General features: G+C 44.3%; 2 protein-coding genes across 6 annotated transcripts in view; one reads left to right on the forward strand and one right to left on the reverse strand.

Moving 5' to 3' along the window:
• Nucleotides 1–17,731, forward strand: part of SLC6A6 (solute carrier family 6 member 6) — a 65,018-nt gene extending 47,287 nt beyond the window's left edge. For 4 of the 5 annotated variants that reach the window (XM_044451557.1, XM_044451556.1, XM_044451558.1 and 1 more), the window contains 5 exons: nt 3,095–3,232; nt 4,739–4,841; nt 6,218–6,318; nt 8,255–8,425; nt 11,522–17,731. In XM_044451557.1, the coding sequence (XP_044307492.1) occupies nt 3,095–3,232; nt 4,739–4,841; nt 6,218–6,318; nt 8,255–8,425; nt 11,522–11,662 (654 nt within the window). In that variant the 3' untranslated portion in view covers nt 11,663–17,731. The remainder of the gene's footprint in view (nt 1–3,094; nt 3,233–4,738; nt 4,842–6,217; nt 6,319–8,254; nt 8,426–11,521) is intronic. The other variant, XM_044451560.1, reaches the window with a different exon arrangement.
• A 3,032-nt stretch (nt 17,732–20,763) lies between these two features.
• Nucleotides 20,764–24,517, reverse strand: part of GRIP2 (glutamate receptor interacting protein 2) — a 148,302-nt gene continuing 144,548 nt past the window's right edge. Inside the window, exon 24 of the mRNA XM_044451555.1 lies at nt 20,764–23,080. Coding sequence (XP_044307490.1) covers nt 22,883–23,080 — 198 coding nt within the window. The 3' untranslated portion in view covers nt 20,764–22,882. The remainder of the gene's footprint in view (nt 23,081–24,517) is intronic.

The following is a 24,517-nucleotide window of genomic DNA, read 5'->3' on the forward strand; positions in this document are numbered from 1 at the left end:
GCTTCTTTCCCATCTCTGCAAGACCTCTTTGTGTGACTGGAAGAAATCTGCTAATAATTTCTAGATAATTGCTAGTTGCACAACCGAGGGGCCCTTTTTTGAGGTGATTTAACTTTTTAAACTAACAAGTTTCTATTTTTTTTCCTTGGGAAAATAGTTTTGATGTTAAATAAATCTACTTGACAGGGGCAAACAGTTTACTCAATTCAAAACCTCTCATATGAGCAGAGATTAGTGGAATTTTCCCTCTGGTTGTTACTCACTTGATCTCTTAAACTGGCAAAGCATTCCATTTGTTCTAAATGGCTCTTTAGTGCTTAATCTTTGAACTCCAGTGAGTGACTTTTAATCACTTCCAAATTGAATGTTAAAACATGCTCAAAGCTGTGGTCCTGCAACCAAGTACTTATGTAAATTGAAGGTTGCCTGGTAATTTTAAGTCATTTCTCACTGTGTCAAATAATTAAAACTAATTGGAGCACTTAATGTTTTGTTTTCGTTTGGAGCTCTGTCAAGCAGGATTTTGGAATGCTTGAGCAGCTTAGAAGCAAGCTGGACTATAGTTACATTGCAACAGAAAAAGAAAACAAGCACAAGTGTTTATTGAAGGCTCTCAGTTGAGCGAGGATTTTAAATAAAGTAACTTAGAGGTTAGTCATACAGACCTAGGTACTAGTCTAGCCACTGCTCATTAATGGAAGTAAATATGCTGTTTAACATGCGTAAAAAGTTCCTTTCCATTTTTTATGAACAGATCGGTGAATACATAGGTCTTCCCAAACACAGGACCCTCCACATATCTTGGACTAGAACTCCCATAATTCCTAGCAAGTATGGCTAGACATGCTGCGTGGAGATTATAGGAGTGGTCATAGGCCATGGACTTTTGCTAAGATAGAGAAGCATTTCACACATACTTACATGTTGCATTAGAAGGCAGGTACTGACTTCTTCGCAAAAGACCGATTTAAGTCAGCGGCACTGGGCTTCTTTCAGCAAAAGTGCCGAATACGGTGTTCGTATGAAACATGGAGCGTTGGGCAGTGTTCACTGGCAGGTGGGCTGAACGGAAAGGGGACAGGATGAAATTATATTAGCATAGTTTAATGTAAAGCTCTTACTGCATGTGATCAGCTAAACCTTAGGAGCGGCTTTCACTATTTTAGAATGAGGGAAAAACAGCACAACACAGGAAACTATCCAGTAATCCATCACTGGAGGAAAGGGAGTAGGGCCAGGGAAAGTGGGGTGGCCATGTGGGAAGCCCTGGAAGTCTTACTAGAATTCCATGCGAGCCAGACTGGCCCCTGGACTAGGGTTGTGCAACGTTATTTTAAGGGAATGTGATTTTTTTTTGCTGTGCTTGATTTTAAATGGTTCTTTTATACTTGCTGGCAAGTCATCGCTCAGCACTGTAGTCATCAAGTGATGGGTATGCATGGCAATTGCTTACCTAGTAAAGACCCTCAGACCCAGGCTTTTCGGCTTTGCAGAGCCCATTCCTCAGCTGACAGCTGCGCTGGAGGAGCCCCAGTGGCTGCTCTCTTGCTGTGGCCAATGCAGCGGTGGGAGAACGGCTGGCAGGAATCTCCCTTGCAGCAGCTGGAGGCAGTAGCCAAGGGGGAGAGTCAGAATTCATTGCTCTACCCACTGGGCCTCCTGAGTTTGGGGTTTTACCTGGCTTCATTGGAGGGCCAGCCCTGTTAATTATAATAATAAAACAGGTATATTTATAAATCAAAACTGAATGGGAATGGATAAAAAGGCCTGGGGAAATCGAAAGGTTTTCAACTGGCAACCAAATGATATCAAGGTAGGGGCCAGGGGAGCCTCTCTAGAGTGGGCATTCCCTAACCATGATGTCACAGCTGAAAACACCTTTCGGGGGCACCTGGGGAAGGGGTCAGGCAAGGAGATTTAAGGATCCCAAGCCATGAAGGATTGAGGAATTAAATACAGCACTTGGAAGGGGTCCAGAATCAAAGTGGGAGCAGGCAAAGCACCAGCATGGCTCTTGCCACCCATTCCCAGTTGGCAATATTGTTTCTGTGTTCTGAATTGAGTTTTCTAGACTTCTCTCAAAAGCAGATCCACCTGCATCTCACTGCAGTAGCTCAAGTATAGCCAAATAATCATCATAATTAGCAAATTAGAAAAGAAAAAGAGAATCACAGAGGTGGCTTGTTTCTAGGCTTCCTTTGTTTTTTCTTTCATGAAGATTTTTACTTTCCTAATAAGGTGATCCATTCTCAGGGGTTGTTCTCCTTGGTATTTAGGTTATTTTAGGTTGTCCATTACAGGAATGCCAGGACAGGATTAATAAAGTGTCTCAGTGTTTCTTTATCCCATTTTTGCTAGTTTGCTATGAAAATAGCATCTTACAAAAGAGTCACATGTGCATTTTCTGTACCCCTATGAATATCCTTCTGTTGTAGCTTGGTGTAGTTTGAGCTATATTACCAATAGCAGGATTGTATGGGAATAAGGGTGGCGTGTATAGAGCTTCCATTCCTGGGCTGCCCTGGCATATGCTAAAGAGAAAGGAGTAGAAAAAGCACAGTAAGAAGCTCACATAGCTATCTCCGTAGGCAGATGTTTTGCCAGCAGGAAGAAATTATCAAGCCCTTAGCTTTTAAAGTACCTATGAACTGCATTTTTCCTTTAAAGAAGTGGATTGTTTTCTTTTAATTTTGACTGTCTATTTCATGAAACGCATGCATCATGCCACTACTTTCTATTTTATATTCCCAATTTCCTTTTCCTTTGATATCCATGTGCCTTTGATATCCCTTTGCTTTGATATCTAAGCATAGGGTTAGTTTATTTTTTAAAATGGAGGTGGGGAGCGGAAGGATCTGGAAACATTTTGAGAACAAGACCCAAACTGAGCATCTACCATGTATCGTAGCCTTGCCTAGTGAAAAGGTTCTGTAAGTGAATAGGTTAGACCCCTCTGTTGAAAGTGTTGGCATTGTTTCTTAAAGTAGCGTGCCTTTTAAAAGAATGAAACACATACCTGTACATGGTGTTAGCTCAGTGACATTTTTCTTTTCCTCTTCTTAGTGACTTTTTTTCCTTCTTCCTTCCTCTCCAGTTTGTTGAAGTTGAAGGACAGATCACATCTTTAGTTGATCTGTACCCATCCTTCCTAAGGAAGGGTTACCGACGGGAAATCTTCATCGCTATAATATGTTTCCTCAGCTATCTTCTAGGACTAACTATGGTGACTGAAGTAAGTACGAACTGTCAGATTTACTTTGCTTTGAGGTTTGGCACAAGGTCAAGTTACAATGAGAAGAAAAGATCCTAACTTAGGGGTGGAGCAGATGCATGGCATGAAGAAGGTCCCAGCTCCACTTCTTGAGATTTCCAATTGAAAAGATCAGGATGAAGGCCTCTCCCCCTCCACACACACATATATATATATGGCTTTTTTTGTCATACAACGCACCGGAACGGCGTTCTGGCACCTTTTTTTGACGGATTTTTCCAAGTGATTGTGAATCGCCCTATTGGACGTAGCAGATCGGCGGCAGAAATCATTAACATAGTGCCTGCGGGCTGCTTGTGTGTCGGCGCTGATTGTGAGGGCACTGCTCGGCTTGGGACGCTGCTCGACTTGGGATCAGTCGTGTGGTCGCGTGCTGAGTGCTTACTGCCAGCAGTGACCAGTGTGTAAAAGTGTGACCCCGAGACATGAGTTCCGGCACCTTTTTTTTTTTTTTTTTACAAAAAAAGCACTATATATAAATATGTGCGCGCGCGTGTGTGTGTGTGTATCCATCCATCCATCCATCCACCCACCCACCCACCTCTCTCTGAGAGGCTGAAGAGTCCCTGCCAGCTGCAACATACTGGGCTAAATAGACAACTAGCTGGAGAACTGCTATGTACAAATCTCTTGTTCCTTTGAGTTTAACACAGGGTATCAGTGGAGGGCTGTGTCAGTTTCATCTCTGAGTGTGGTGTGCCCTTTTTATCCAGCACCGCACAACTCTCTGTCCTGAAGGTTTATGTGCTCAGGTGTGAAGGACATGGTATTCTATTATGCTGCAGATATACATGAGGCAAAGTTGGTCAGATGTAAAGCAGGAGGGAACATTGTGTCCAGATTGCAATTTATCCCATGGCATTGAGAGTTTGATAGCAGAATTTTCTAGAAGATCCATATTATGCACAAGATGAAAGAAAAGTCGTGCTAAGAGAGAGAGATACACCAGCCCAAACATAAGTTCCTTGGGAGCTTTAAATTACTTATATTGGTCACATTATAGCAATTTCTGTTTTAGGACCAACATGTTTCTATACATTTCCATCCTAAAATATCCTTTAGGAAGCAAATACTTTAGTGTTCAAGTAGATTAAACTAAGTAGCTTAATTCTGATCAATCATCACCTTTTTGAAAATGCTTCCTGTAAAGAAGAAAGCAGGTTCTAAAGAGAACAACACTGTTCTTAAAAATTCCCAGAGTTGATTGGCACTTCTATTTGCCGACGGGTAATTTTCTGCAGAGTGAGTCATAGCTGAGAAGGATAGTGATGAAGGTCAGCTTGCTTTTCACACTTTCTTTTGTGCTGATGCATTAATAGCACTCATGTAATGATGCACCTGAGGAAGCGCGCAGCATCCATGAAAGCTTATGGCATGATTAAACTTTTTCAGGATCCACAGAATTCTTACAGAGATTATTTAAAATAGTACTCATTTTTCTTTTCTCTTTGTCTTTTTCTCTCTCAGGGTGGCATGTATGTGTTTCAACTCTTTGACTACTATGCAGCTAGTGGTGTATGCCTTTTGTGGGTTGCATTCTTTGAATGCATTGCTGTAGCCTGGGTTTATGGTGAGTACATTGTAATGCTCTGGGCTGCTACCTTCCCTACTGAAATGACCAAAACTGCCAGGCTGAGCAAGAGGAGGAGGTCCCTGGGCACCAGTCTGTTAGGAGAGGAGAGGAGAGGAGAGGAGAGGAGAGGAGAGGAGAGGAGAGGGTTAAAGCAAGAGACAAAGTCGCAGAGTGCTTTCTTTACTTGGCTTCCCTCAGTCCCAGCCAGGAACTTGACTGTGAACATTCTCTACTTCCCTTTTTAGATATTTTGCAAGCCACTTTGTTAAAAGCAGGAGGTAAATCTGTAAAATAAAGAGCAACTGTGTGTGCATAGATCCCACTGACGGGTGGCTGCTGTGAAAACTCTAGTCTGAGTGTTGCCTGGTCCTCACGGTTTAAGGCTGTAACCTACCAGAGGCCATGTGCTTTCTGGATGAAGAGCTGACAAGACCTCGACTCCTCTACCTAACGTTCCAATATTTGCATCTAAGTGCAGTGAAACCCTGAGCTAACTGGATGTCAAACATGACGTGACAGCCCAAGGGCACACAGTCCCTGAGCAAACAAGTCAGAAGCACACATAAGTGAATGCTCCTTGGAAATAGGAACCTTTTCTCATTCATGTGGCACAGCGAGAATGTTGGAAGCCACACCTTAATGCAGCCACAAGCTGTCTTTGCCACACGACCCAGTGAGATGCGTAGCTTTCCATTTGTTTCTGTAGACCATAACTGGCAGATAGCAAAGTTACTGCTACTGATTTTCCTGCAAAGGTCAGCTTCAATCATAGTTTTAAATACAGAGTAAAGTTTGCACTTGAAAGAAGTAATTTTGGGGCAAGCTCAGCTAAAGCAGAGGCCATTAAGTTTTTGGAACAAGTTAGTGGGTGCCTAAAACTGCACCCTCTCTTCCAGCACTTTTTCAGGGGGGCTTTGAAAAGGACATGCAAGTCAGAGGAAGTGAATGCAACCCCACAGCGTCAGCCACTAAGCCAGCATAGCTCTTTGCCATGCCGTTCCGTAGCAGTGAAATCAATGTAGAGCAGTGTCAACCTGGAGATAGATAGCTTGCAGTGCACTTCTGTATGTGATCTGAGGCTAATGTTGTCTGTGCCCATTCTGATGCAGTTACAGCTGGATCAGAGTTTCAGGAAGCTTTGTTAGTCATCACTGATTGCACCACGTAGCCAGTTCTGATGAGCTGCACCATATAGTCATAGAAGAAGCCTCTATAAAAATTACCTAAAGCAGATTGGGAAAAGAGTAGCATAGAACCAAGTGCAAAGAGATGAAAGGCATGAATTATCAGGATGTTTTTCACCTTCTTCCCTAAATGCATTTTGCATTACTTGTGGACTGATAACATTTCCTTCCCCTGTGCTTGAATTCTAGGCGCTGACAATTTTTACGATGCCATTGAAGATATGATTGGTTACCGGCCTGGACCCTGGATGAAATGGAGCTGGATTCTAATCACACCGATTCTCTGTGTGGTGGGTATTGAAAGCTTTGGCTAATGCAGAGCTCAACATATTCCTGGCCTTAGCATTGTGGTTTTCCCTTTTCTCCAAAAAAGGGTGCATGAATTGACCAACAGGATTAAATATGCGTGTTTGGAATATGTGAACACAGTCCAGAATTGCAAGATTGTCAGTGGCTTCCAGTTTGTCTCCAAATCTAAATCAATATGGTCTTTTAGAGCCCTAAATGGAGATGAGTATCTAAAAGATCACCTTTGCTCCTACCTACCAGATCAGATGGTCTCCAGAGACCTGGGTCATCCTGTTTCCTGAAGTGAAGGAACCTTTCTGTGTTGGTGTCCAGCTTACAAAACCCCATGCTCAGACATTCTTGCCTGGTATTTGTTATCTTTTAGAACCAAGTAAAACGTGTTTTGTTTTTAAAAGGGGTGCACAAATACCTTGATACCCCAAAAGGGAATGAGCTTTTGCCAGGAGTCACAGGTGTGCTGGCAAAGCAGTCACCCCATCTTCCCTTTTCCCAAGAGCCTGCCTTTCTGGACAGAGGAAGCCGGAGGCAGCTGTGCTCTGTAGGTCCCCATGCAGCTTGTTTTCATGCAGGAGAGTAACGAAACCTTGCAGGAAACAGATTACTTTCCATCAGAAATACCGTGAATGGCATCATGTAGCCCCTTTCCAGAGTCCTGGGATTCTGGGGTGGTAGTTCTACTTGTGTTCGCCAGTGGAAACCACACAGCCTACCACAGCACGCATATCGGCTCTGCCTTCCTGGTAGACCTTGCGGAAAGAGAGTTGGTCAACAAGTACGGTACACAGGCTCAAGTAGGGCTGGCCAATGAGAATTCAGCTGGGTACTTGCTGTTGTGAGCATTCCCATGTGACTTTCCTAGCACCCCAGAATCTTGCGTACTTTAAGTGGTAGTTGAGACCATATAAACAGTGCTTGGTTTTGTTGTCTTTTCTGTGAGCTGTATTGTTTACAGCTGTCCTTTAGCATAGTGTTTTACTGTGTGTGTTTTTTTTTAATTATTGCAAGCTTCCTTGAGGCTATTTGAAACAAAAGGCAGGATATATCTGTATTCTATAAACATGTTTTCACTTTCTGTACTGTATCAGTGGAAGGCCATAAGCAAGTATGGTTAATGGTAACAGGATGTGATGGGCCTGAGTTGTTAAACAGGGCCAATGTTTTTCATCAGCTTAAACTGCAAAAGAAGAAGTAAAGCCCCACTGAACACAGTAGGACTCACCTCCTGATTGAACATGCATAGGATTGTGTGGCATGGCATGCAACTCACAGCACCGAAGCACCACAAGTTAGCTTTTCACACCTTCTTGCACATCATCACTGTTTTCCACTGGCTATCGTGTGACGCAACACTTTTTTTTAAACCAGGAGAACAAAATTGGAGTAGTCTCCTGCTGGTTTAAAGCTTCTGACAAGCACAATTCTCAGCATGACCTATGCTATAGGTTAGCATAATAGGAAAGCTCTCCTGCATTGTGCAAGTATGCACACATTCGTCTCTAACAGTGTGACTCAAGGAATAGACAAAAGGGAAGGGCAATGTACAGAACCAGAATTAAAGAATGAGATGTGCTTGCTCATCCAGAAAGGGCTTCTATGTTTGGAGGTGGAGAAAACATTCATTCCGTGGCTCCAAACCTTAAACATTCAGTTTCATCTTAGTCCATAGCCTGTTGGACACATAGAGGGAGAGAAAGTGAGGAAGCCGGCCTCTGTGCAGATATAGGGATGTGAAGGGTGCAAGACACACCAAAAATTCAACTTTTAAGGACATTATCTCTTGTCAACTTCATTTTTTTTTGTTTCGGTAAACCACATGCTGATATTATGAATCCATGCAGTAAACACTGTTGATAGGAAAAAGTGATCCTTCCAGCTTGAACTGAAGCTTGCTTTGTTCCTTTCCCTTTTCCCACACAGGGGTGCTTTATCTTTTCTCTGGTCAAGTATAAACCACTGACCTACAACAAGGTGTACATATACCCTGAATGGGCAATTGGCCTGGGCTGGATTCTTGCCCTCTCTTCTATGATTTGCATCCCTTTGGTAATGGTCATCCGCATCATACAGTCAGACGGCTCTCTCATTGAGGTAAGCCTGGGAATGTGTAAAAATGATCGCTGCTCGGCTTTTCTGCTGGCCTTCACTTCCATGATTTCCTGAAGGCTGTTTCACTGCACACATACAGTAAATACATCTGGAAAAGATTATTTCACAAGCACTGTGTCCCAGAGAATTCACAATGCCCTAAAACAGGATGTCATGGACAGTGTTTGTTGATTTATTGCATTTCTGTCCCACCCCACAGCCCACTGGGCTCTCTGGGTGGTTTGCAAATGTAAAAGCATATAATGACAATACAATAATCATATTTAAATAAACAAAAACAATTAAGCAATATAAGCAAGATTGATGACCTGCAGGTAAAATTAATAGCAGCAGATAGAATAAAAAAAGAATTAAAACAGATCTGCCCTTAACTGATGCTCTGAGTTACAGCCAAGCTGGCACGGTCTGCCTGCCCCGTGCCTGCTTGTTTCTTCATGTGGCTTCTGGTGCACCACGATCTCCTGGGACAAAATGCAGGCGTGCAATACAGAGAAAATGTGCAAGCATTTATTATCGTGGCACTGAAATGCCAAGGAACAATAAGTAGGCCAGAATCTTGGGCTCTCACTTGCATGCATTTCTAAAAGAGCAAAAGGTGAATGTTCGATACTTCTACCCTTTACTGGCATATATTTTATTGAACTAGAGTCTCTCCACTTAGGTACAAATACTTGCATCTGAAGGGGTCCTTAGTCTTAATTGCTGTACTGAAATCCTGTTCAGCATGGTTTCAGTCACTGGATTTCAGGATTTCCGTATCCACCAGTACAGTGAAGATACCAGGCACAGAGTTCCCCTGCCTAGCTCCTTGCAGGTGGGCCTTTTCAGCTGTGGCCCCCCAATGGTGCAGCCGCTCCCTACTTCGTTGCCTTTCTCTACCAGGCAAAGGCCTTTTAATTCACCCAGATCTTCTAAAATTATTTTAACTGCTACTTACACCAAACATTTTACTAAGTCTAATGCTGCATTTTAAAATCATATTTGTGTTTTCTGCTGCTGAATTATTTACCTTATTTAAATTTTTTGTCGCTGCTTTTAAAAACAGAACCTTTAAATGTGATTTCCTGTGTGGTTTAATCACCAGTTTTGCTTTTGCTTTATTATGAACATTGCCCCCAAAGCTTCTACTATCGGGTGTCTCATAAACTGGAAGAATTAATGAATAAATAGATGCCAGTCCCCATGTGGCATAACCCTAAGCCTGCCCCTTCCCTTCCTCGAGTGCCCTGTATCATGTACGGTGTGGAAGGACCTGAGAGGAGTCGCTGCAGTGCTGACTTAGAGAGCCACCTGGTGGAAGGCTTACCAACACCCCTGAGTCAAGGAAAACTTCTTAGGATGCAACCCTAGGCATGTTAGATGGGGAGAAGCCCCACAGCTGCAAGTTTCCCCAGTCTGCATGGCTGACTGCTGAATGCTGGGAGTAGGAGGACTCTCTTGGTCCACACTGGCAGAGGTTGCACCCTTCCTTGCCTTAACCTTCTCTTCTGCTTTGTTGTCTCCCAGTCCTTTACACATTGCCCTCCCTCCCAGTAATGAAGGCAGCCCTCTGGCCCAGCCCTCCTGTAGCTCTGAGGGCCATGTGTGGCCCTGCGTGTCCAGGCCGGAACCAGGCAGTGGCTGGAGCAGTCCCTGGAGAGAGATCCTGCCTCAGCTGACCAGATGAACAAGCCAGTAGTTTTGTGATGTGATGTCCCCTACTGGATCAGGCCACAGGCCTGCCCCGTCTAGTATCCCATTTCCCACAGGGAGCACCTGGATGTTGGGCCTCAGCAGTGGGTATTGGGAGAAAAGTTGCCTCTCTTGCCGGAGGTAGCACATAGTTAGCTGGACTAGTAGCCAGGATGGCCTCCTCTCTCCTCTGTGAATTCGTCTAATCCCCTTTCAGAGCCATCCAATGCTGGTAACCATCCCCACACCCTGAGGAAGTGAACTCCGTAGTTTAATTATGCACTGTGTGAAGAAAGACTTCCATTTATCTGGCCTGAATCCACTCCCCTCGCCAGTTTATCTTCTTTGGATGATTTGGAGTTTCAGAATCATCATGGGTTCTATTAGGAAAGGGGGGAAATTTATTTTTTTTCACATCATGCATGATTATATCTGCCTCTATCATGTTCCGTTTTACTCAACTTTTTTTCTAAGCAAAATAGCCCCAGACCATGTGACTATTCCTCATAGGGGAGTTGCTGTAAGCCTTTGATCATGTTGGTTTCAGCACCATTTCTAGCTCTGCAGCAGCCTTTCTGAGAAACAGTGAACTGAACTTCGTACAGTTTTCCCAGATTCGGTTGCACTCTTTTAAGTGGTGTAGCTCGGTGATTTTGAACCGTGGCCTTAATGGTCTTGGGAGATCAAGATCCCTTTAAGCAGTGATATGTATCACTTCGGCTGCAAACTGCACAATTAACATTCCCCCCCCCCCCCACACACACACACTCTATGCTTTACAGCTGCTTTTGTGGGCCTGATACGTTAAAGCAAACAAGAGAGTTTGCCAATTCTGATAAAAGCAACCTTGTCAGGGCAGATGTAGTTTCTCATTTGACATGCACTTAAATCCTGGCAACGGGATTAAAGTTTAGTTTGTTTCTGCTGCCCTGATGTTAAATGCATTTACTAGGGAACTGGTGAAAGAAAACCACGTTGTGGAAAAGGGTGGTAGGTAAGTAAAGCAAGCACAGCTGAACAGCCACCTGTAGCTGTGTGCATGTCTGGCTGGCTGCTGCCAGGCTAGGAATATCCTGCAAGGAAGCCTGTTGGTTGCTCCCTGCCATCTGATGTGCTGAGGGAGGCCATTGGCTGGTGAGGCTGGACTAGGGGCTGCAGACACGGCCCCGGCTGCTCTACCACCCAGACTGATAGACCGGCTTTCCAGCACAGGCTGCATCATCCTGGAACCTTCCCCTAAAGGTGCCTTGCATGGAAGTGGCCTTTTTCACCCCTCAGCCCCGTCAGCTGGGAACCCCATCGACGTCCGTCTCAAGCCTGGGATGGTTTGCATGGGAGTGGGGGGCAAGCATAACCCAGTTGCACCCAAGCTGCCTCTGAGCACAGCGTGTGGCTTTGTCTCCCCAGCGAGTGAAGGCCGTGGCTGCCCCCCGCGAGATGACCCAGTGGAACAAAGAGACGGAGAGCGCCGCCCCATTCTGCCCCCCCGGGATGGCCAACGGGGAACTGATCAAGCCAACTCATATCATCGTGGAGACAATGATGTGAGCTCTCTCTGTGAGAGGAAGATGCCTGCTTTGAAACTGCTGTTTACTAACCATAGAATCTCTCATAGGACCAGGTTTACAGAGCTTTATATTTGCACTAGGATTTATTTTTATTTCTCACAGAGAAAGTTATTTTTTGTGTGTTTGGTTTTTATTTTTTAATATTTTGTAAGGTAAATCACAGCGGTTGCCTCTTGCTCTCTTTCGAGGCAGAGCTTTCATATCAGACTAGGCACACTGCAGGAATTTACGACTTCCCCCACACACAACATATCCAATTAACTCCTATCCGTAACACCACCTTGCCACTTTGTGTTGATTTTCTTGCCAGCAATACACACAGGCTGCAATCTTATGCACACTTACTCGGAAGGACGCCCCGCTGCTCCAGTGGAAGCTGCTTCTGAGTAAATATATATATAGGATTGCACCGAAACACACTTATCTAAATATATGCATATACAAGCCTCAGATTTCTTTAGGTGCTGGTGTGGTTGGGAACAGGGTAAAACAAACAGTTGCAAAATGCAAGCCTCTCACTGGAGAAAATGGCTTTTGTATAATGTGTATGTTGTTTTTAAGAAACTTGCTCTGGTTGAAGTGGGGAGAAGCAAAACGGCTGTGATGTGGGCTGTGGTCCATGCAAGAATGTGTGTGTACGTTTAATTGGAATCGCTGCAATATGGGGCAGGAACTGGGAGCAGTGTGGAATCGAGGGAGCAACCCAGGCAGCAGCCATCTCTGGGCACCTTCCGGCCTGAGCATGCTGCAAGGAAGACGCGGGGTGGTGCTGGCTTACGAGACGCTCTGCCTGAAAGTGCCTCCTGGGGCAGGGAGGGACTGCTTCCTCCCCCAGAGGTCGCAGCAGACGCCTGGCCTCATAAGGCCACATGGGAGGAGCTTCTGTGTAGACTTCAGGGAAAGTCATGGGTACTGTTGCGTTGATCTACTGTTGATGCCATGGAAGGGTTTCTCCAGAACCAAGTAGGGGCCCAAGCCCTTCTGACATGATGCTAAGACACGAGTGACTCGCCAGATCAGGCAAAATGGCTGAGCAGCACGATGCAGGGAGGGGAGCGGCCTGTTCCCTGTATATGAAGTGCTTTTTGACTAGGTTTCTCTTAGAGCATTAAGCTGATGTCAAAAAGCGTGTATTACGGTCATGCTGCAAAAGTGCTGTGCAATTCTAAAGTCTGCCAAAATGTATCGTTATCAGGACACAAAAAGGAGTGTTGGGCTTATATCGCCAAAGTCAGGTCAGTTGCATTGCGCTCAGCTCAGAATCAAAGAGGGCCGCTAGAAGCGCTCGTCAAGCTACTGCCAGAGACACTGAGAAGACTCTCAGCGAAGAATGAAAGAAAGACAGTATGTAGCTGTAGAGCCTAATATTCACAGACAGAATCAACACAGTTATCATTCAGAAAGGAGAAAGCACAAGGAGATGAAGTCAGCTACCAAAGCCTGCCTTCTTTCTTTCGATGAGGCATGAAACACCTGCACAAGATTTTCATCAGCAAATTAAATATTAAGAACTTTCCCACTTTCTTCAGATACTGTAGAAGGATTTGCTTCTAGAAAACTGACCTCAAGTTTGACAAAGCCCTGTTTTTATTATCCTGCATATTCAATGCTGGATAAAGCCTTTAGTCTCTGTTATATGGGCATTGCTCTTTTTGAATGCCCCTTTTAATTTATTATTGCAGTAAAACTTTAGGTAGGAGTATAAGCCAGACACAGCAGCAAAGCCTTTACCTATGTGAGTATAGCCAGTTTAGTCTGTCAGTGACAGATACTGTAGCTTAAACTGGAACCTAGCCAGTATTTAAAAACATTCCTAAATGCATCTTTTTAAAACAAGAAAAACTTAAGAAACTATGTGCAGCCTACACTTTCAGTGGCCATCGCATATTGGTTATGCACAAGCTTGCTAAGGCAATTCAGTTTTTATATATAATGGAAAGAACAACTTTAAATAAAAAGGACCAAAGCACAGCTATTCCGAGTGTCTTGTATAGCTCATGTTTTGTTGTAGGTAGAGTGTGTGACTTATTTCTGTAAGGGAAAGGAGCCTGCTGTCAACCTGGGTGGCTGAAGTCTGGATGCTTCCGTCTGCCAGTTATTATCCCACTGTGAGAGGATGCAGACTATACAGTGACAAGAGGGTGGCATCGTCAGATCCTGCCCTTTTAGAAATGGTTATCTCCTTGCTGCATAATGGCTAATGAGAAGATTGAAACAGTAAGAAGTCTGAGGGGACCCTGCTGTTCTCCTTACACTGTGTGCGCTTTGCCAGACTCTCTAGCCTAAACTCTACTGTAACCCAGAGCAAGATTCCAGTTTTAATGCCACAAAGCGCAGGGCGGCAGACTCACGTTACTGAAAGGCAGTGAGGAGATGATAGGTGAGAGAGCAGTCATAACCATTAATTCTCCTGGTGCATGTTGTGCTACAGATGGTGCAATATTTTGTGGAAGAAATGAGTTCAGGACTTTTAAGGCAGAACAGCTGCTGAGCCAGAAACAGATACCAGCTGTGGGGCACAGAGGATCAGTCCAGCTGAGGAAAAATGGTTGCCCATTTTGAGGTTAAGCTGTGCTGTTTGATTTGGTTACCTCTGTGCTGAAGTGGAAGATTTTTGTTTTTTTAAAGGCATGTACACAATTATTTTAAAACGGGGGCTGGATAACTTGTAGGCTAAACCTTCTAGAAGACCACAACTCCCATCATGCCTCACCACTGGCTGCTGGCTAGAGCAGATGGGGTTGAAGGACAAAATCCCTGGAGGGTCACAAGTTGCCCACCCTGCCTTAAAAAGTACTCTGGCTGGTTCGTTTAACTGAAAAGAGAGGGGCCTGTTGTCATTTAACAGAACGAGGCCCCATACATCTTCCCTGGGTTTTCTGTTGCAAGGAGCACATTTTTCACTTCACACAATATTTGAACATGGAATGTGGTAAATATGAATGTCAACAGTAGATTCTGCCAAATGAAAGGGCAGGGGGTGGGGCGGGTGGGGGTGGGCTGGGGTATGTTGTAAACAGCTGTTTGTATTTTCTACTTATTATTGCAAAGAGACTGATTTTTTCCAATTTACTTTGTAGAATTTTGTGGCCTATTTTATCTGTCATTTGTAACAAAAGTTAAATATTCAGTATTGTGACTAACTGTTGGTGAACTGGCTTGGATATGGGGAGATGTGGGGTGAGGGAGCATGGACTAGCCTAAATGTTTGTTCAGAGAAATAACTGCATTTCAAAAATGGGGTGGTGGGAAAAATGAAATGTGACTTCAATGGTTTGTCAGTTCTGAACAGTGGCGTGCTTTCTAAGATGTGTTCTGAATTTTGATGATGCCCAGAAAAGTTATGAAAAGACCAGTCCGGTTAAAGTCAGTTGAACACACACGTTTCTGTACTCTGAAGGCAGCCTCTGCTTGTCTGATTCTGACCAGAACTGTTTCCAGAGTTAGCTGGAAGTTTGTGTCCTTCTCTTAATCAGCTTTTCTGAAGTGTCAAATCCAGTCCTCATCAGTCCACACGACAAAATGGGAGTTAGTGCATCAGTGAGTCCCAGCTGAGCAGCTGGGCTGCTTGTTGCTTGGGCGGCAACAGCTGCACAGCTGTTGAGGTAGACCTGGTGGAGCTGAGTAGCTAGAGGAGAAGCAGGTTCTGCAGACCTGTGGGAGGAATCCCGGAGCCCTGTTTGGCATAAAAGTATTTTAAGTGCCATCGCATTCAGCGGGGTACAAAGACATAGGTCTGCGTAATATTTCTTACTCTCCAGTTCTGTCCATCAGTCAGTACTGGGAAGGTGTACACTTTTTGCAGCTTGCTTCTGTTGGAAGGAGTTGAGCTGAAAGCCCTTGGTTAACAGATCCTTTCTTGCAAGGGCCTCTTTGAGCCCGTGGCTGCTAAATGCTAAAGGCCTCCTGCACCTCAGACGTGACTCCCATGCTGTACTGGGTAAAGCATGTTGGCTGATGGAACTGGGCTGTGAAGATCAGGCATGCTTTGAAAGACAGCCATGCCCCTACTGAGGCACTACATCTATTTAGTATTGTCTATTACTAAGTTAACTTTTTCTTCTCTGTGGAAGAAGGTGGAGAAGAAAACACTTGCTTTTTATCTCTTTGGAAGATGGACTTTTTTGCCTTGCTTGATTTTCCAAGAATTCTACAGTAGCATAAAAGGACTGGGCTAACTTTCCTGTATGAGAATCCAAAATTCAGATGTTTAGACAGGAGGCAGCTTGGAACCAAATCAAGGTTGAAATGCAGTCGATCCTCAGCGCTCTCAACACAATGGGCCCAATATTTGGTTCAAACACCAGTCCTTGAGCCTTACTAAAGTTTGACCATGGATAGAAGGTGATGCCTTGCATGGAGCATTAAGGAACACTGGCAGCAGGGAGGTTTTTGCAAGTCACCGGGACATGCCTTCTGCAGTCTTGGTCTGCTTCAGTCAAGTGCAGATGCTCATGATACTAATCACTTGGCAGGAAGTATGTCATTTTCGACCAGCACGTGCTGGCTTTATAATTCCATCTTTGACCAGAATTTAGTGTATGCGACCATCTCTGTTGAACAACTTCCATTCTCATCCAAAACTCCTGAGAGTCCAATCTACCATTCAGTTCAGCGCAAGTACTCTGATTTAAGACAGTTATTGACTCCAGTGGTACTGAAGCTGCAGGAGTCCAAGCAGCCATAAGAATACTTATTTGTACATTATTAAAAGGTGAACCCTGCCCCCACAACATACAACATGCATGGCTTTACAGGAAATAAAACATGGCCAATCACTTTAAATAACAACTTAAGCATAAATACCCTTTGGTTTAAAAGAGGGGGAAAATGTAATATAGAAATGTAATAATCCTGGCAATTTGCTTGAGACCTATAGAAGTAGGTCTGAAAATTAGTCTAATGAATTTGGATTTACATTTTTAAAAGAGAAAGAAATCTTCATGGAATAAAATATGGGGAAAGAAAAGGAAAGCCCAGTCTCCTTTTTCTAAAATCATGTTTACATTTTTCACATGTCAAAATATGCTTAATTTCTACCTACTTAGTCAGGGTTTGTCTCAGTTTCACCAGCTACTCAGCCCAGCAGCCTGAACCTAAACATGTTTGCTTGCAAGCAGGACACTGCAAGTTCAATGTAACTTACTTTCTAGTAAGTACATTTAGGCCTGGAGCCTTAAATCTAGTTTTGCTGGGGTTGGGGGTGGAGGTGGGGAGCAGAGGGATATCTAGCTCAGATACAAGTGCTGGAAGCAAAATGGTGTACATACATGCTGAAAAAATCGGCTCTCCTCTTTGGAGAGCCAGGCAGGTTAGCTGAAAAGCTCTCTCTGGAAAAGCAGTCTGCCTGATGAGCTCCCAAAAGACCGACTGATGATCAGCTGCAGGAAATCATTGGAGGAGTTGACACTTCAGCAGCGTTACCTGTCAGCGCGAGTGTGTCTCTTCGAAGGACAGACAGGTGGTAGGAAGCAGACCGAGCAGGGGGGTCTCTCACGAGCCTGGCCCCCCACCCCGGGCAGGCAGTGCGATGCTCTGATACATTCACTGTCGTAATAGAACATTGTTGTGTTGTTGCTGTATTGTGCTGTTGCAGTTTTGAAAGGAATGCAATTCCAGGGGCTTTATGGTTATAAAAAAGACCTCTTTATTCTACTGAAAATGGTGAGCATTTTTAAATTATTATTTACATTCACTATTGTGACTACTGTTTGCAATGAGTAGGCACATGGATTTAAGGGGGCACAGAAGCGTCCTCCTTTTAAAAATAATTTTTAAAATAATTTTTAAAAGGCATTTTAAAGCAATTTGTCATCCTTATTTTTTGGACAGGATTATTTGTAAAGGAGTAAAGATTTGGCGTGTTCTTCATCCCTGAAAATTTGGGGGGTTTTGTGTATACAGTAAATGTTTGTATTTTGCAGTTTTATCTCTTTTGCTTTTTAGATAAAGAAAATGTATATGGATATTTTAAAGTCATTTTTGCTTTTTTAGATGAGTTTGTAATCATCACAACAGACAAAAAAATAATAAAAAACCATTTCCTTTATAAAATGGACAAAGAGTTGTTATTTTTAGCTTCTGTTGATTTACCAGATTAATTTAATTTAAATGAGTAAAAGTTTAGGTGTTCTTCTATTGAGTGCTGCTCTATTAAACTTGTATAATATAGTGAGCAAGGTTTCTGCAACATCCCTCATTTTTAAAACTGATCTGTGAGCCCCTGTGCCCCAGCCAATTACTCAGTTTAGGCTTGCCACACGGCTTGCAATGCCTTGATCCTAACATCCTTAAGGTAGTGTCTGTAGAGTTCAACATCATTTTCTTCCAAGTATTTGTGCACAGGATAAGACCACAGGGCTGTCTGGGCCAGCATTCTGTCCACACTATAGACCACTAGATGCCTCTGGGCAGTCCATGAGCACAGTAGACGTCCCTGCATGTGCTGGCCAGCTTCTGGTCCTCCGGATAGGGGAAACTGGTATAAAAAGAACAATCCACCGGAAAGGAGGGAGGGAGACGTCTCGTGAGGGGAAAGATGTCCACCATGCATCCAGCAAAAGGCAGGATGAGGAGGGGAGTGGCCTCTGGCAATATCATAGGGAAGTGAGGTGCCCTTCGTACAGATGATAACCAGCAACTTGACTAGGCCTTGAAAACTGACCAAGACCCAAAGTGTTGTAACACTGGAAACATAATGGAGCCAGAGACTGAATTTCCAGTGTCCTGGCAGCAACATTCAACACCAGTTATAACCATGTTCAAACATTCTCAGAGGAAGTTTTGTGTTGAGAGCATTGCAATAGTCTAATCTGGATGTGATCAGCTACTGTGTGTGTGACAGTAGCTTAATCTGGTTGAGCCAGGAGTGCCCTCAGGCAAAGCTATGCACAAGTGCTTGTGGCAGCAGAATAGCCATGAGTAAATACCTTGAAGTGATACTCTAGCGTCAAGGCAGAATAGCTAACTATTCCCAGGACCAGCTTCAAATTGAGCAAAGGTCTTGGTTAATTACCAGGTTGTTAGCCCAGAACCAGCTTGCTCCAGATGTTAGTTGAAGTCTTCCCTTGATTCTTGGGAATCACATGGAAAAGCGAGAGTTGAGAGTCCCCTGCATGCTAGGGACCTTGCACACCTTTGTGGTGGGTTATTATAAATAGCAATGATCATGTAGGCCTTAGGAAGGGGGGGGGCAAGATGGAACTGTGGGACAACATTTGCCAAAAGCCAGGAGTGCAACAATGGTCCCCCAGCACCAACCATACACAAAGCTATTACACAGGCCCAGTCCTAGTAAATGGGCACTGTCAACTGTGTCAAAAGTAGCTGGGATGCCCAGCTAAACCAAAGAAGTTCCCACTGTAGGTGTCTGTCTAGAACACGAGCATATTCCTACCCTAATCTTTGCCATCTTTAAGAACCTGAACCCACCACAGAGGTGTTCATTTTGGAGACCGTATTGTGGAAAGAGGCTATTGATGAAGAAACTTCAGGGAAGAATGAAGGTTCTCCTTCTATTGGCAAAGTCTTCATTGCTAGTCTGGCCTTTTCTGTCCCACCCAAGAGAAAGTGCTGTTGTTGATTCTGTGTTTTACCCAAAGGCCATATCAAGTCAGTAGCCAGTTTTCTTTTTATTAGGGGAGAAACAAGGACATTCATAGTCAAAATTAGGGAAATGGACAGCACCTTACATTTCTGCACTGAAAAGCTTTTGCAACAAATCCCAAAGTTCTTTTTGAACTGGAGTGTGGAAGGGGAGAAATTAATTGGCACTTTTGAAGTTCAGAGAGCATCACCTGAAAACTTAAACATGTTGTCTAGGATCACACAATTCTTCCTGGTCTCCCAGGAAGTCCTTGAACAGCCTTGCCTACATGTTTTGCACCAAACTAAGTCAACAAGCATTTCATAATGTACTGGCTTTTACTGCAGGGCAAGCATGCCAACCCTGTTATTTCAGGAGCAGCGTTCACAAAAGCTAGCAAATTACTTTTGTAGGCTGCTGACATGCATTTGCACAAGTCTGCCTTGACAGAGAATAGCCTTCTGCTGCCAAGTACCAAAGCTCTGAAGGTCTTTGGTCTGTTAAAATTCCTACCCCAGAAGAGGGCCAAAGAGCAGAGATAAGGGTTGTTTGTTGGAAGCAAAACTCTTCCCTGTTGAACATTAACCAGGAAACTGGGTCAAGAGAAAGTGGAGAGGGAGTGTGCTCCAACTTCAGAGCTACTGTAAAAAAATACTTTGTTCTGTGCAAATGGCCTCAAAATTCTATACTCCATTTGTGAACAGAGAAAAGTATATATGTGTAGGGGAATTTTATTCAATTTCTCCACATTTACAGAAATTTCTCAGCATGTTCTTGGGTGGCATTCACCATTAGGCGTGGGAGTTACACAGTGTCTTTCTGCCTACATTTTTCTAAGTTTCATGGCAGCCACCATGAAAAAATGATGGAGCATGTTCAAAGAACAGTCTGCAAGGTCATTTTCTAGAGGGTTGGGAGGAGAAATGTCCCAGAAAAATATCTTCCGAGAAAACCCAACTCAATTGTAAAAATAGCCTCACGTATATGGTATTTTTATAATAATAATATTGCATCTAAACATGGAAGGCTTGCATAACTTTATTAGCTTCTCGGAATCATACATTACAGGACCAGGCATGGGCGTCAAAGCCATATTGTGCTTGGCATACCACTGGTGGTAAGGGAATGCCAAGACTTTTAAGAGACCATTATTTTCAATGTTGTGCCAACTTTGGTCTGCGACTCTGTAATGAGCACCTGCAGTGGCAGATTAAAGTGCATGCTTAAGGGTGCAATTCTAAAAGCACTAATCTAGAAGTCTGTCCCACAAACCCCACTTCCAGGTAAACATGCAGAGGATTATAATGTACATCTTTCTGATTCAAATCAATGTAACAATGCTTGTTTTGGCTAGATCAAACCATGGTTATCATTTTTCTCGTGGCAATTCTGAAATTGCATCTAGATACCATTTTCCAGATTCAAGCAGCTAGGACCTCAGTTTCAGTCAGCAGAGATCCCTTTTCACTCAAACTTTTTGAAGAAAACAGCAAGCCTTTTCATTTTGTTTTATTTAATTAAAAAAATCTAATTGCAATACCGTTTAAATACAGAGATTTACAAATAGGTCCAAAACAGGACTAAAATATTCTTTGAATATTTGTGCTTTCATAGATACATAAGAAAATTAGCATAGAAAAATACTTTACAAGGAATACACTCTAATATATGGATAAAAATACACATTTAAGTAATGCATTTCATTTTCATATCATTCAAAATGCATAGGAAGGGATACAAGGACCAGTTTTAAGCCTTATGAAAAGTCTTCATTAAAAACTTATTTGAAGCCACATTGAGCTTCTGCCATTTTGACAATATTGCATATAAAAACCCTTATTCTGCTCAACTGTCAATACTCTGCAGTTTCTTTTATGGCACATTATCTAGGTTATGGCAGCAATGGTATGGAATATTGCATACTTTGAGAAGAGAGAATGGCTACAGCTAGAGACAGCCCAGTGGGACTCCATGCACATCTTAAGGAAATCACTGATACTTCGATGTGGCCCAAGAAGTGAAGAAGCAAAAAAAGAAAGATGCAATCACAGCTTGGCTTGGGCTTGGAGCAGGAAACCAATCCAGACCTAGTATGATCTAATGGTGAAGGTTTCCAACCTGTATCAAAACATGGCATCTCAATATGCATCAGGACAGCACAAAGAAAAGCAAAAAACGAGGAGAGTATAAAGGAAGAGAGGAGCCAGTTTCCCACATCAGGAACTGGGGCAAGTTCCCAAACGGGGGTCAATTAAAAACTGTCACAATAAAGTGCTATTCCAGAAACTCCAGCACAGCAATGGTACTGGCCACTGAGAGGTTAGCAAATCCTCTCCAGCATTTTTGCCATGTGAAAGGAAGATAACGCGAGCAGGGTTGCTGTCCAACTTGTTTGCTGTAGGCAGATTGTTCAGTGAATGTGAATATCACACTCATTATCACTACAAGGGGATCTGGTTGTGGGGATGCGGATGCAGGACTGAGGGTCACAAAGGCATCGTGCTCACAAGGCATGGAGAAGGTAACTACTGAAAACTTGGGGCTGCTGCTATGGCCGGTTACAACAGGGTGTCAAACATCATTAGTGATAAAACACACGCGCACACACTTGTACTTGCACGAAGACGACCCACAGAGGGTGCACCCGGGGACACAATATCGATCTAGCAGAGGATGTCTCATGCTAAACAGTGACAAAGGGGTACAAGTCCTCCCCCATCACCACCACACATGAAAAACTGGGGGCAGGGCCAAGAGGTTGGACGGAGTGACAAACTGATCACTCACAAGACAAGGGCGTGCTCTGGTGCCCAGTGTGTGCACACAAGGTGACTGGAAAGCTGCTCTTTTGCATGCTGCGTCCTACATTAAGTGATTTCCAAGCACTTTAAATTCTGCCTTGAATTCAAATAGTGGCAGCGGTGTTAACGATGCATCCCACAAAATGAGTGCTTCCAGTGTGGCAGAGGAAGGGATGGGAGTGCCTGAGCTGCACTTCCTGCGACCACAGGCTCAGTTTTCATAGAACGTGCGAGTCAAATCTGCTCTGGATTTTGAAGGGACTTCAGTGTGGCACTGTGATCAGAGAGGGAGTGAGCGTGAAATGGAGAACGGACAGGTGCCTGCAGTGGCTCACGAAAACACCATAGGCCAGAGTGGGGTGCCTTTCACAGAAACAAGGTGGTTAATTTTATAATTTACTGTACAGGATTTAACAAAACACACAACAAAAATAGCACCGTGTATCCAAGCCCTTCAGACCGGGGTGATCGGATGGCCCGCACCCCATAACCCTACACGCTGGGGAGCAAAGCGTGTTCTCGGTCACGGGTGAATTACCCTGGATGCAGCTTCTTGCTTTCAGCAACCTGCTTTGCTTTGTGTTAAGCAAGGTCAAAGCTGTTCCATCTATCTCAGCTTGGACCTTGAAGGCCCAGGCCGCTTGGCTTCAAGATATAACTAACTGGAAACCCAGTTCTTCATGGCAAGTTACATGACACAGAGTAAGCACAAACACCAGTGCAAAAGAAAAATGTAAGAAGCCCAACAGACACCCATTAACCCCCTCGCTCCTTGCAGGGCTTCAAGGACAGCTGGCGCCCAGCCTGCCACCGTTCAGAGCGTCTGCGTGTTCGCTTTTCCCTCCAGACCTGCAGGCTGCTGGCTGGGCAAGTCCCTCTCCTCATCTAGCTGGGCCTGGGCAGGGAAGGCCAGGGGATTCCGGCTGATGACCAGCTCCAGCTTGTCTCCGGCCTCAGAGATCAGAGGAACAGCCAGACAGCAATCAAAGTCCCTTGTGCGGATGCGATTTACCTGAGGGGATGGGGAAAGATTTGTTGTGTGTTAATGGGAAAGCAGACACTCAGCCGGCACAGAGGAAGAGGAGGGGAGAGAATGAGCACAGACCAGCAAGCCCAGCCAACTCCGTTAAAAGTCGCATGTTAAAAGTCACATGTCTTAAGCACAGGGACACCCTGTTGTAGGCCCTTCTCCCTCTAAACGTACTCAGGACTGTGCCTTAAGAAAACTGCCTTGTACAAAGGTTCAGTTCAACAAATTGCAATGTAGGAACACTCTTATTACATGGAAAACCCAGGCAAAATGAAATCATGCTAATGCTATAGCACAATGATCTTGAAAATAATAATTAAAAATATTCCCAGAAACATTAACTTCCTGTTCCAAATGTTGGACCGGAAGATGTGTCAGATCAAATAATAACTTTTTTTTGTCATATCCAGTTACTAATGGCAAACCTACTAGATGTGGTAAGTCAGGGATTTTATTTATTAGATTTCTAGCCTGCTCTTTTTTCTTTTTTAAAGAACGCAAGGCAGCTTCCATCATTCTCCTCCTCTTGCTCTCCACCTTCTCCCCACAACAACAACCCTGTGGGGTAGGTTGGGCTGAGAGCCTGTGGCTGGCCTAGAGTCACCCAGCTGGCTCCACAGCTAGAACCCAGACCGTCCGAGTCCCATCCCCATGCTCTTAACCACTGCTCCACACAGGCTCACTGGGATGGCAAACGTTTGTATTTTGGAAGGGGACCCTGTTCTCTGGCTAGCGGTCTGGAAGCCAGAAATGTATTCTATCCCATCAGCATATCAGGCTCTAGGATGGCGTTAGTGCATCTTACGAAACGGGCTCTGCCACAGCTAAGGGGAATGTGCGCCGAGACACACGCAACCCAAGAGTGGCAGGGAATGTTTACTTTTCATGACTTGAAAACATTTCTTCCCCTTCTGCATGGTAAACCTGTGAGCAAAATGTTTGCTCCAACACGATTAAAATGCCGTCAGGGATGTGGTATCGCTCAGGAGCCACGCCTGGCCTACGCAGTGCCACCTGGCCATCCCTTCTTTGGGTGACAGTATGAAACTCTGCTGACAGGCAGGCGAGGGTGCAGAGCAAGCACAGATGCCAGGGCCAGGTAACAACCCACATTGCTAAACATGCTCCGAAGCAGCAGCAGCAGCTGGATGGCTGCTCCAAGGGACCGTTTCATCTTCTAACACCCCCTCCTGGGAGAGGCAGCAGACAGAGAGACGAGAGAACGAGCAGAGCCCAGCAGAGGAGACCAGGGACTGAGCCAGATGCCTTGCACGTCGGAGAGCCTTCCTATTTGCCAAAGCTCCCGGATTGCTCCGATCCTTGCCTTCCGGAAGACTGCGAGGGGGAACATCCTCAAAACCTTGGGCCAAGAACGGTGGTGCTACAGAGCTGGAGCACAGGTCAACCAATACTGAGGCC

The sequence above is a fragment of the Varanus komodoensis genome, unplaced genomic scaffold (genome assembly GCF_004798865.1).
Source record: "Varanus komodoensis strain SLA01 unplaced genomic scaffold, ASM479886v1 scaffold6_2, whole genome shotgun sequence".
Lineage (NCBI taxonomy): Eukaryota > Metazoa > Chordata > Lepidosauria > Squamata > Varanidae > Varanus > Varanus komodoensis.